Source organism: Ananas comosus, linkage group 20 (genome assembly GCF_001540865.1).
Source record: "Ananas comosus cultivar F153 linkage group 20, ASM154086v1, whole genome shotgun sequence".
NCBI classification, from domain to species: Eukaryota; Viridiplantae; Streptophyta; class Magnoliopsida; order Poales; family Bromeliaceae; genus Ananas; species Ananas comosus.
In genome coordinates, this window is record NC_033640.1 from 7,425,663 (window position 1) to 7,439,171 (window position 13,509).

The following is a 13,509-nucleotide window of genomic DNA, read 5'->3' on the forward strand; positions in this document are numbered from 1 at the left end:
ATTTTCTTCTTTTTTAGGGATGTCAACGGGTCGGATTTGGATCGGATTTTTAAAAATCTGAAATCGAATCTGAAAATCAAATTAAAACCCGAACACGAATCTGAGCCTGGCGGGTTTTAAAAATCCATACCCTTATCCATATATTAAAGTTATATGGGTATGAATTTTTAAAACCCGCCGAGTTCGGATTCGGGTTCGGATTCGGTTTTTTAAAACCCGATCCAAATCCGAACCGTTGACATCCCTAAAAGAGAAGAAAAAGAATATAAATATGAAATACGGTGAATGGTTTACCGTGTTCAACTTAACACACTGGCGCCAGCCCTGTCCGCGTGGCGCTGATGTGGCGCCTGCTTGGCAGGACCAGAACCATTTTTGCAAATTAAATTTTGACAGAACTATTTTTAAAATAAAATTTTTTCAGGGGGTCATTTGCAAAAATAGTCCAATTGAAAATGCTCTTTTTCCAAATATCAGAATGAGGGCTTTTTTTGCAATTGGCCCCCTAAAAAAATTAATTTAAAAAATAATCCCAGTAAATTTATATTTGCAAAAATGGCCCTGGCCTACCACACAAACACCACGTCAATGCCATACGAGCTGGGCTGGGGCCAGTCAGTTAAGTTAAACTAGGTTAGAGAAAGAATGCGTATGGGGAAAGAGATCGAGCGAGAGAGGGCGGCGAAAGCGGCGGCTGGTGGGCCACAGAGAGAGAGAGAGAGAGAGGGAGGGCGGCGTAGGTGCGGGCCACAGAGAGAGAGAGAGAGATTGAGTGAGAGGAGAGGGTGGGAGCTCGAGCGGGGTAGTAATACAAAGAGAACACGGTGAATGGTTCACCTGGCCCCAGCCCCGCCTACATGGCACTGACTTGGTGCTTGCGTGGCACGAGCAGGACCATTTTTGTAAATATAAATTTACTGGTGCTAGTTTTAAAATTAACTTTGTCAGGGAGCTAATTGTAAAAAAAGCAAACGGAATAATTGAGGGGTCTCCTTGCATTTTTACCATATATCCTCATAACCACACGGAAGCCTCGGCGAATACTACTGTGCCCAAATCCCAGCTTCAGTTTTTATCTACGAGAGGCGGTGGCGAAGCGGGTTGTTGTGGTCTTCGCCGCCTCACCAAACAACAGAGAGAGAGAGAGGAGAAGAACTATATATATATATATATAAAATTACTCTCTTGTCGTAGTTTCTACGTGCTCGAAGTACAAAAACGAAAAGGGAAAATAAAAGGAAAAAAAAAAAAGGAAATTAGGGCATCGGCGTTCCATGGCGTATTCGTGGTGCCTGTCGGCACCCTCCCTCGCCGGACCATCACCGGCGGCGGTGGCGGCGGTGACGACGGTCGGAGGCGGCCGCCGCGACGCCCGTGGTAGGGGTTTTAGCGCCGTTCGCGTGCTCGCTCCGCTCCAGCGGGGTCGGAATGGAAGAAGTCTCGTAGTCTGCATGGCGCCGGAGGAGGAGAAGATGACCCGCCGTTCTCCTCTCGATTTCCCCATCGTAATCTCCTTCTTCTTCTTCTTTTTCATTATCATCTTGCTTATATTTGCAGTCGATTTTACTTTACTTTGGAATGTAGTTGTTTTGTTTGTACTAGGAATAAGAAGATTCTTGATATATTGAATTGAAAATATAGGCTAGGTCAAGTTTACATTGAGGGCATGTTTGGGTTGTGGTTGGAATGGGAATGAAGAAATGGAATTGAATTGCATCGGAATGGAAAATGAAATGCCAAATCATCCATTATTGAAATAAAATCGGAATGAACGATAGAAGCACCTAGGATTTTGAGAGAGGGGTTTTGGTTAAGAAAGAGAAGAGCGATCAAGAAGTGGAAGGGGAGGCATTTGTCTGAGAGGGTTTTTGAATGGTTTACTCTGGAATAGGCCAATCAAGAATTTAAAACCGGATTGGTCCATAAATGGATTGGGTCATTCCTATTTCAGAGTAGAATGAAAATCGGAATCCGATTCTTATAAAACAAACAACAACTATCGGAATCAGTGAATCTCATTTCGATTCCGAAGTCTAAATTAAGTGAACCAAACAAGCCCTGAGGGTTTTGGGTTTGATGGACTGGTTAAAGGATGAGGATACGAAACTCGTTTCCTAGGATGTTGAAATTCTAAACACTAATATGAATGTTGGACTGGCCGTGATACTAGGAAGAAAGAAAGGCTTTTTGGAGAACGAAAAATTTTGGAGGACTTTCGAGAAGATGATCAAAATTCTCGAGAAGATGATCAAAATTCTTTGCAACATGAGGAAAATAAATAAACAAAGTTGTTACGACCGTTGCATCAGAATAGAGGAGTAGGGTAAGTAGGCTGAGTAGAAAGGTGAGAACGAGAGGATCTATGGTGAAGATGAACAGCGGCGGCGGAATCTATAGAAGAAGGGTTGTCGGGCAACGGGTTCATGTTCCCTCACTGTAGCATCACCGCGCCCGACTCCGGCTTCTGGATCAGCTAACGGGTGACGGGTTGTCTCGGAAGCAGTATGTAGTACTAACGGGTAACGGTTCTGCTTACCACTTGCCCCGACTTCGAAAGGCTAAGGAGAGAGGCGGTTGAAGCTGAGCCAGTGGAGGAGTCCAGCCCAAACTAGGAATAGGCCCACTATAGCCCACTGAGTGTAATTACAATTACAGATTAGCCCTCGCCATTGTAATTCTTACACTTTGATCCTCACGCTGAGGAGTATAAGTAGCAACTCATGCCTGTAACGAACTATGAGAAGTTTGAATAAGATTCCCCAATTTCCCCTAATACTCTCTTCTCCTCCACTCTTCTCCCTTCTTCTTCTTCTTCTTCTTCTTCTTCCCCATCTCTATTCTCACCTCAGATCTATACTTGCTCCTCTATCTCTTCTATCTGATACCGAAGGATTTGGATTTAGTCAAATTCTGAATCCCATCATCTCCTCTTCTTCGATCCTCTGTGCGCAACGTCATCGGATCACAGAATCGGATCAGGTAAGCGACACATCATTCCATTTCGCCTTCCTACGATTAGCATCGGGTTGCGAAAGGGTCAGGTTCGTAACAGTTTTGGTATCAGAGCGGTCTCGATCCCAGGGATCGGTACAGCGCAGTCGCAAGGACTCCGGTTTTACAAACTGTTGAATCCAACGTCGACACAGCTACCTGTGCTTCTAGGGTTACCTCTAGGTGATTCTGGACAAAGGGAGCCGCTGTAAGAACCTTCCTCGGTTCTTGAACTCACAGAATTGGCAGGGAAATTAAACGCTCGCCATCTGTTCGACGTTCCCACCTGGTGCCTGCAACCTTCTTGCAGGCAGATCCCGCCAGAGATTGAGCAAAATTGGGTCTGCAAAAGGCAACCGGTTCAAATTTATTAGCAAAACAATGGCCGAAGGAACCCGTTTGAAGTTACTGGATGAGCACGTTCATGCTTTAGAACAGTAAATGCAAGAGTTAGCAACGGGAAGCGAGAGAAAATTTGAATCACTTACCAGTCGGATAGAGGCGATACGTGTGGGGGGTCAAACCCATTATGAGGATTGGAAGAGAGAATCTGCAAATACCTCAAAAAAGCTTGAACACATTATGGAGCTATTGATGAACATACCACAAACTGCATCCACCAGGGGAGCTACATCCTCAATCAGTGTAGAGGAGAGAGGTATCTTACCAACTCCATCTATTTCTCATTCAAAGGAAGACAACTATATACCATCCACAATACATCGAACAGGGTCTCAATTTCCGTATCCAAAATTAGACTTTCCTATGTTCATGGATGACAACCCGAGGAGTTGGGTGAGAAAATGTGATTGATACTTTGAATTCTATAGTATTAAGGAACATCAAAAGATGGAGTTAGTAGCCATGCACTTGAATGATAAGGCCGATACCTGGTTACAAGGGTATTTAGCAGAAAAAGGGGTGGTCAATTGGGCCGATTTTTCGGAAGAAGTTTGTAAACGATTTGATACTAAAGGATTGGTGGACGTGGTGGAGGAATTTAATAAACTGGTGCAAACAGGAACAGTGGAGGAGTACCAAGAGCAGTTTGAGGATTTAAGGGCACGGTTGCTTACTACTAATTCACAATTTTTCGGGGATTATTTCCTTTCCAGTTTCCTGAGTAGACTGAAGGAAGAGATCAAATCGGCCGTCAAGATGTTATATCCACGAACATTGACGCAAGCTTTCGAACAAGCCAAACTGCAAGAACAGACCATAGCCGCTATGATGAAAAGGAATAAGCAGATGTTCAGATTACAAGGGATCACCAATTCTCCAAGCCACTACAAGGGAATAGGTTCGGCAACATCTGGAAGATATTCCGACACCACCAGGAACCAACCCAAGCTTGTAGCAGAGAAGGCATTCCCTAATCGGCAATTAATCGAGCAGAGGCGAGCAGCGGGACTCTGTTTCAAATGTGGGGATAAGTACAGTCCGGGCCATACATGCAAGCAGCAAACCATTAATGCCATACAAGCCCTCTCAGAGGTAACTGAAGTATATGATGAGATTAGTTTACAGGAAATAGAAGGAGAAAATGGAGTCGAAGTAGAGGAGGCAGAGGAATTGGAATTATCAATTCATGCGTTGAGTGCCGAGGATAGCCAAGATACCATAAAAATACAAGGAGAGAATAAGGGTAAGTCTTTATCCATTCTGGTCGACACCGGGAGTACTCATAGTTTTATTGACATTGGGGTAGCTAAGGAGACTAAGGCAAACATCACAACTACCACCCCACTCTTGGTAACAGTGGCTAATGGCCAAAAGGTGTTGAGTAAGCTCAAATGTACCAATTATGTATGAGAGATGCAGGGAGAAAAGTACCCGGCTGACCTGCGAGTGATACGGCTGGAGGGGTCTAACATGATTTTAGGGATTGATTGGTTAAAGGCTCACGGCCCGGTCACGTTCGACTACGAGGTTAACACTGTCATCATTACAAAAGGAGAGAAGAAGATCCATCTCAAAGGAATGGTTGACAAGGCTCAATTACGAAGCATTACAGCTAAACAATTACAGCAGGAACCTCTGGTAGGCAGTTGCTGTGCAATAGCACAGTGGATCTCACCAGACACAGGCAAAGAAGAAAAAATACCCGAGCCTATCCAAGCTGTGCTACAAGAGTATGGGGATGTATTCCAGGAACCACAAGGTTTAGCTCCGACTAGAAGCCGAGATCACAAGATTACTCTGCTACCAGACTCTCAGCCAGTCAACATTCGGCCATATAGGTACACTTTTGAACAAAAGAACGAAATGGAGAGACAAATCAAGGAAATGCTACAAACTGGGATAATCCAAACCAGCCATAGTCCTTACGCATCGCCCGTTCTTTTGGTTAAAAAGAAGGATGGCACTTGGAGATTTTGCGTCGACTATAGGCAACTGAACAAGCTCACAGTGAAGGATAAATACCCGATTCCCATTATTGAAGATTTACTTGATGAGTTAGGAGGGGCCAGATATTTCTCCAAGATCGACTTAAGGTCAAGGTATCATCAAATCCGCATGCATCCCAATGACGTACCGAAAACAGCCTTTCGAACCCACATCGGCCACTATGAGTTTAGGGTCATGCCTTTCGGACTTACTAACGCGCCGGCCACGTTCCAAGCAATAATGAATGAAATCTTTGATCACTTCTTGAGAACGTTCGTATTAGTGTTCTTCGATGATATTCTGATATATAGTAGAACACTGGATGAGCATGTGGAGCACCTGAAGAAGGTGTTAGGTTTACTGCGGAACCATAGTTTATGTGCTAAGAGGGTTAAATGCTTCTTCGGGCAGAAACAAGTGGACTATTTGGGCTTTGTTATCACAGAAGAAGGAGTGTCGACAGATCCAAGTAAAATAGAAGCAATGCTTCAGTGGCCGCTGCCCAGGTCCGTAAAGGAGTTGAGGGGATTCTTAGGACTTACCGGCTACTACAGGAAATTTGTTAGAGGTTATGGAATAATAAGCAAGCCACTAACGGAGCTCCTAAAGAAGGATAATTTTATTTGGAACGAAGAAGCCACCCTGGCATTCCAGCGGTTAAAGGAAGCGATGACGAAAGCCCTTGTACTGGCCATGCCCGACTATTCAAAGCCTTTTGAGATAGAAGCAGATGCCAGTGGCCAAGGAATCGGGGCTGTGCTTAGTCAATCAGGAAGACCTATAGCTTATATGAGCCAAACAATCAGCAAGAAGAATCTGGGGCTCTCAACATATGAAAAAGAATTCCTCGCTATTTTAACGGCAGTTACGAAATGGTGCCATTACCTCAGTTTGAAGCCCTTCACTATCAAGACTGACCACGAAAGCTTGAAATTCTTATTGGAGCAAAAGATCAACACTGCTATCCAACAAAAGGGCCTACTCAAGCTTATGGGCTTAGATTATGTGATTCAATATAGAAAAGGGAAAGAAAACCGCGCAGCAGACGCATTATCGAGAAAAGGAGTGGAAGAAGGAGTTATGCAGGCAATCACTGGAGCCATTCCTGAGTGGGTCACAGAAGTAATTAGAAGTTATGAGGCAGATGATCACTGCAAGAATCTGGCTGCCAGTCTCACGCTTCAGACCCCAGACAAGAGTCATTATACTTACAAACAGGGGCTAATCAGGTACAAGGGAAGATTGTATATTGGAGCAGACGAGAAATTAAAGGAGAGGATTTTAAAGAAGATGCATGATTCTCCTTTGGGGGGTCATTCAGGAAGACAGCACACATATAAAAGAGTGAAACAAGTGTTCTACTGGCCCAAGCTAAAGGAGGATGTGAAGAAGTATGTCGAGGAGTGTGAAATCTGTCTCAAGAACAAATCAGATAATTCTATGTACACGGGACTTCTCCAACCACTACCAATCCCCACACGAACGTGGAGTGAGATCAGCATGGACTTCATCGAAGGATTACCTAAGTCCGACGGTAAAGACTCTATCCTAGTGATAATAGATAGACTATCTAAATATGGGCACTTCATTGCTTTGACACACCCTTATACAGCCATAGAAGTGGCCAGGGCTTTCTTCGACATCATATACCGTCTGCATGGGTTATCGAAAATCATAGTCTCAGATAGGGACCGAGTTTTCACTAGCCAAATATGGCAAGAGTTATTCCATTTATTGGGAACGAAATTACACATGAGTTCTGCCTACCACCCCCAGTCTGATGGACAGACGGAGCGGTTAAACAGATGCTTGGAAACGTACCTCCGTTGCCTGTGTTTTCAACACCCAAGGAAATGGCATCAATGGTTAACACATGCGGAGTGGTGGTACAACACCAATTATCACACATCCTTGGGCACATCTCCTTATCATGCCCTTTATGGACAATCACCACCCAACTATTTGATCGGTAATCTCGCTAAAAGCACTGAAGGAGTGGTACAGGATTGGGTAAAGGAAAGGGAGAAACTAACACTTGAACTCAGGGAACATTTGCAAAAGGCTCAAAACCGCATGAAGCAATTTGCTGACCGGCGACGCACAGATCGTGAGTTCAAGGTCGGAGATTTGGTATACCTAAAGCTACAACCATATCGACAACTCTCGGTGGCTGTCCGGAAAAACGTTAAGCTCTGTTCACGATACTTCGGGCCCTATGAGGTAACAGAGAGGGTGGGAGCTGTCGCTTATAGGCTACGATTACCTGAGGGATCCAAAAGCCACCCCGTATTCCATGTGTCTCTACTCAAAAGATGTCCTAAGAAGAACGTATCAGTGACCCCTACAGTACCGCTAGTGGGGGAGGAAGGACAGTTGCTGGTGGAGCCGGAGAAAATCTTGGAACGGAAGATGGTTTGCGAAGGAAATAGGGCGGCCACTAAGGTTCTGGTTAAATGGACCAACTTGCCTGAGGAATCTGCGACTTGGGAGGATTATCGGTTCCTAACTTCGCAGTTTCCGGCATTTGATCCTTGAGGACAAGGATGCTGCAAGGGGAGGGGATTGTTACGACCGTTGCATCAGAATAGAGGAGTAGGGTAAGTAGGCTGAGTAGAAAGGTGAGAACGAGAGGATCTATGGTGAAGATGAACAGCGGCGGCGGAATCTATAGAAGAAAGGTTGTCGGGCAACGGGTTCGTGTTCCCTCACTGTAGCATCACTGCGCCCGACTCCGGCTTCTGGATCAGCTAACGGGTGACGGGTTGTCTCGGAAGCAGTATGTAGTACTAACGGGTAACGGTTCTGCTTACCACTTGCCCCGACTTCGAAAGGCTAAGGAGAGAGGCGGTTGAAGCTGAGCCAGTGGAGGAGTCCAGCCCAAACCAGGAATAGGCCCACTATAGCCCACTGAGTGTAATTACAATTACATATTAGCCCTCGCCATTGTAATTCTTACACTTTGATCCTCACGCTGAGGAGTATAAGTAGCAACTCATGCCTGTAACGAACTATGAGAAGTTTGAATAAGATTCCCCAATTTCCCCTAATACTCTCTTCTCCTCCACTCTTCTCTCTTCTTCTTCTTCTTCTTCTTCTTCTTCTTCTTCTTCTTGCCCATCTCTATTCTCACCTCAGATCTATACTTGCTCCTCTATCTCTTCTATCTGATACCGAAGGATTTGGATTCAGTCAAATTCTGAATCCCATTATCTCCTCTTCTTCGATCCTCTGTGCGCAACGTCATCGGATCACAGAATCGGATCAGGTAAGCGACACATCATTCCATTTCGCTTTCCTACGATTAGCATCGGGTTGCGAAAGGGTCAGGTTCGTAACAAAAGTTTTGAGAAGAACTTGAGATGATGGGTGAGGTGCACCGGTATACACATACTTTAGCCACCCGTGCATGGCCATCTCCACCAGAGCGCTTTAGCAATACATTCCGTTTGGTTCTCCTGAATTTCCTCCATTGACACATTGACGAATTAGTTTATTGGTCAAGAAAGTAGCAACTTGTTTTCAAGATTGTAATGAAGTGAGAAATAGGGACATTTGCCTATGTACCCTGCAAATTTTAAGAATTATGCATTTATCCTCTTAATGTTTTGTGATCAAGGATGAAAGTGCTGCCCGTGCCGTACGGCACGGAGCTGTGCCGTACCGTGCCCCTAAGAAGGGGGCACGGTACAGAGACCCCCCCTGGGTGCCGCGGCACATGGCCGCGTGCCGCACAAGACAAAGCGGCACGCGACCATGTGCCGCGACACTGCCGTGCCGCTGCCTTTCTCATTTTTTTTTTCCTTTTTTTTTTGGCTTTTTCTTTTTCTTTTGTTCTCTGGGGTATCGAGCCCCCCCGGGGCCACCTATATTGTTTTTTCTTTTTTCACTTTGTTCTCTTTTTTTCAACTTTTTTTTTGCTTTTTGGCGGATGCCCTTTTTTTAACTTCTTATTTATCAATATAGGAGTAAATTTTTAATTGACATATCTAATCCATACCGCGGTGGGCTTCGCCCTCTGCACCCCCCTCGGATGTCAGTGGTGGGCTACAGGCCCAAGCCCTCCGCTTCCACCACAGACATCCATTTTTTCTTCGCAAAAATTTTTGTCAAAAATTGTCGCACCGCGAAGCTTTCGGTGAATCAAGGGAACAAAAAATCGATCTCCTAAATAAATTTTGATCAGATATTTTTAAAAAGAATAAAAGAACAAAAGATATGGATATAATATCGGAAATATATGACTTTCTCACAATACTAGCAATATTTATTATCAATATTGTCAAATAAATCTTGTATCTGCAGATGACAATACGCCATATAATCAAGCGCGACGATCTATGTCGAATTAAGCAGTTATCTCTATGTAAAGATGTAAATTTAAATAATTATTGTACTTGTGAATTTTATTATTGTATTTTAATTTTTATTCTATATCAGGTATAGTTGTGTTTTACTTACAAAAAGCTTACATGCATATTAATTGATGAGTATAGTAAGGTATATATAATAAATATTCATAATTATTTATTTAAATTTTTCAAAATAACATTATAAGAGTTTATTGGAACCAAAAAAATTGAAATAAGTCCGTGCCAAAGCGTGCCAGTAGGAGGTTATGCGTATCTATCGGCACGCAAGCATGCCACGTGTCGGCACGCAAGCGTGCCTGTGCCGTACCATGCCAGGGACATGACGGCACGTCCCCGTGCCACGGCACTTTAAACCTTGTTTGTGATGCCTTTTAAAATATTTTGTTAGAAAATACCTCGAGGGTAAGTGGATTTAAAAAAAATTACGTTTGTTTTATAGTTAAGATGAGATGATGTGCGAAATAAAGTAACTAGACTGAAAAATGATAATCTAAGTGTTTTACTAGGTCATATTTGTAAGTCTAAAGTGATGATTTGCATAGAAAATGGTAACATTTGAACAGTTAACAATTTAACATCAAGTGGGATATTTGCGTGAATTGGGAAATATCTGATAGCATAAACTTTAGAGAGATAAATATGTGGTTCTAAACATTTTAAGGATATCTATTCAATATTCCCTGAGAAATAAGATAGTAGACTGAATAGCTAACAGAAGAAAAGAACGTGAGAGAAAAACTTAGAGCGGCACAATCTTCTGTGGATCCCTTTAGTCATCATCTCTAGATTCAATATATGAGGGATTAACAATTAGCTGTACTATACTTTCTCATGTTGATAATCAGCCACATGTGTGGAGTCGATAATTCCCTTTGATTCATATTAGGACAGAGAAAGTAACTTATGGTTAGAAAATACAAATGGAATCTCTGGATATTTAAAATAAAACTTCATATTACATCTTGTATTAAGTGTTCTTGCAGCAAGAAGAAGACCAAACAGAAACTGCAAACTTGGATATTTGGTAATTAGTTCATATTGCATTTGAAGCAAATAGATAGAGTACTTGGTAAATTGGGAACCGTTTATTGTCACTTGCAATTTTAAATTGCATGCTTCAGAATCACCAAAATGATTATTTTGGCCACCATATATTTGCCATAACCCATGTATAAGGAGCTATTGTCTGAAATTTTGTGGTGATCCTCGGTTCATTAGTTCCATTCAGATTCCTTATATTTACATTTTTCTGATTTTAGTAGGATACATTACTTCTGTTCAAGCTTCATTCTGTTGTTATTTGTTTGAAACAGATTTCCCTTCTAAATGATTTTCTATGTACTTAACTGATTTCTTCCTTACCTTAGATAACGAGGTTCAAGTTCTGTCTCCTTAATTGTAGTTTACAGTACTGTATGATGTTCATCATGGTGTCTTCAACTTTGACCTTTATACTCTTCTTTCTTTGGGGATTATACTCTATTTGATATTCTTAGAAACTGCTGCTTAGCTTCATCTTTGTTCTGCTTAACTTTACAGTCCTTCGACGCCATCTTATTTCTGTGAAAATACGTGTAAGAGGACATTTGTAGGCTAACAATCAGAAAGAAAAGAACTTGGAAGTTCAGCCTGTATTAGGTCCAGCCTATTTGATTAGTGGGTGATGCTTATGCTTGGTCATATTCAGAAATTTGGGCTAACACACTGTTGGATTTGTCCATAGGTTTTTATATATATCTTTCATATCATCACTCCAGATATATTGTTCCTAACTCATATATTTTTCTTTGTAGCCCCTATTTTTTTTGCATCTTAGACAAGTGTGATAGTAATTTATTTTTTTTTTGCATAGCCCAATTGAAATCTGAACTAGTTCTTTTGGGATTTATAGAATTGGGTTCTGTATCATCATCCTTTTGTCTTTTCTTTAATGAACTGAATGACTGATAAGGTGGTATGTTAGCCTATTTACTGCATAAGTAGGAGTAGGGAAGGAATCTCTTGATGATATGTATAAGCAAAGCATTTTGCGCTCCTTTGGTAATCTGGGTGTTGCAATATGGTGTTTGAGTTGAGATACGTGGGCCATCTCACTATTAGCTCCATAGTTTCCTGCTGAGGTCAATCTAACAGGGTAGCTATGGTTGTCTTTGATTAAGGAGCCTGATTGTCACTTGATATTGCTACTTGATCTGTCTATCTATTTGTGATACCAGTCTTGTTATGTTCTAAACTCGATGAAACTGAGTTGGTCTGATTGAATTTTGAAGTACTCTCTCAGGCTTATTTTCTGCAATAAGCTTGAGCAGGTCTTTATTAGGCTAATCAATTGATTTCTAACCGGCAACTATTTAGGTCTACTGATTGAGATTGGCGTGTACAGGATACTGTTGGCATTTTGCAAATATGAGGTTCATTTAGTAGGTTGAAACTTTTCTTGCAACTTGTATGTGTGTATGCTTGATCATCCAAGATTAACAGTACAGACACAGCTTCGGTGCAGTGCTTTCATATTCTTTGCAAATAGTTAGGAACTGAAGCCTTCACATGGGAAACACAGTTTATGTTTGCTGTTTAGGATTCCATGTGATGACCATTAAGAGCTGGTCTTTTTCTTTTATTTATTCCTTATATTACCCCGCAAGCTTGTTTATCTAGAACATGACTGATGGGCCAATATGTATGAAAGATATTTCAGTTTGTCCTTTTCCACTAAAAAGCAGTAGAATATGAAAAAAAAAATTGTACAGTGAATCATCTACGATTCCCAATTTGGTCAAGTTTTACGATGGATAGCCAACAACTGGAAAACAATTCCGTGATATATTTTCATCAAATAGACTTTGTTTGATCATGTGAAGTTAATATGGTTTGCATAATGCTCCAGGAGTGGGAGAGGCCGAAGCCTGGAAGGAGACCTGACATCTTCCCCAAGTTCAGCCCAATGAAAACTCCGCTTCCCACTCCATTGCCAGCCGACCCTCCCGAAGAGGATGAAGAAGAGGAGGAAGAAAAGAAAGAGGAAGAGGAAGAAGAGGATCCCGACAAGGAAGATCCCGACAAGCCTGAGAAGCAATCATGGATGTTCTAAGTAGATCCCTAGGAAGATTTTGTAAGAAACATATCTAGTATTTCAGTAGAAGTATGAAATATTCTTCATGCTTTATCTGCAGACTCATGTAAGCTAGCCGCTTATCGACCTACTTATCAATATCAAAATTTGAGGTTTCTTTTGCTGGCTAATAAAAACACAGCTGCTTTCACGCTATAGTTATTTTCTCTGTTTGTTCCTTCTGTTGATCGAGTTTGGACATGTTTGTTCTTGTTTGATGAAATTTGTCGAGACTGATTCTGCTTGTATGAAAATGCTCTCTCATCTGTGAAACTAGAAAGAAGCTTGAACCTGACTTCTTTTTGGAGCAGAAGCATTATCTGGATGTTTGCAGGCCAGTGTTGGTGGCCATTTTCCTGCTTAGCAAACATTTCTCTTTTAAGTATTGTTTGGTTTGGGAATTTGAGTTCGGTGCAAGATGGGTTTCATTCATGGTAAAAAAAAAAAATGTTGGTGATTGAATCAATCGAAAAATATCTCTATTTAAGTTGGCTGCACTTGCGGTGCAGATGTTGGTGGCAGTTTCAGGTATTTCTGAGTCTCGATATTGGACTGTACATGGAGATTGAGGTTTTCGCCACACATTCGATCTTTTTATGACTATGTCGATTTAGTTTACAATGTTTAGCTTTGCAACTTTGGGCTGAA

General features: G+C 42.0%; 1 protein-coding gene across 1 annotated transcript; it reads left to right on the forward strand.

Moving 5' to 3' along the window:
* On the forward strand, positions 1,030 to 13,034 carry LOC109725922 (lysine-specific demethylase 2A). The gene is made up of 2 exons (XM_020255323.1): positions 1,030 to 1,505; positions 12,637 to 13,034. Exons 1-2 carry the CDS (start codon positions 1,275 to 1,277, stop codon positions 12,838 to 12,840), a joined length of 435 nt encoding a protein of 144 aa, XP_020110912.1. The 5' UTR covers positions 1,030 to 1,274; the 3' UTR covers positions 12,841 to 13,034.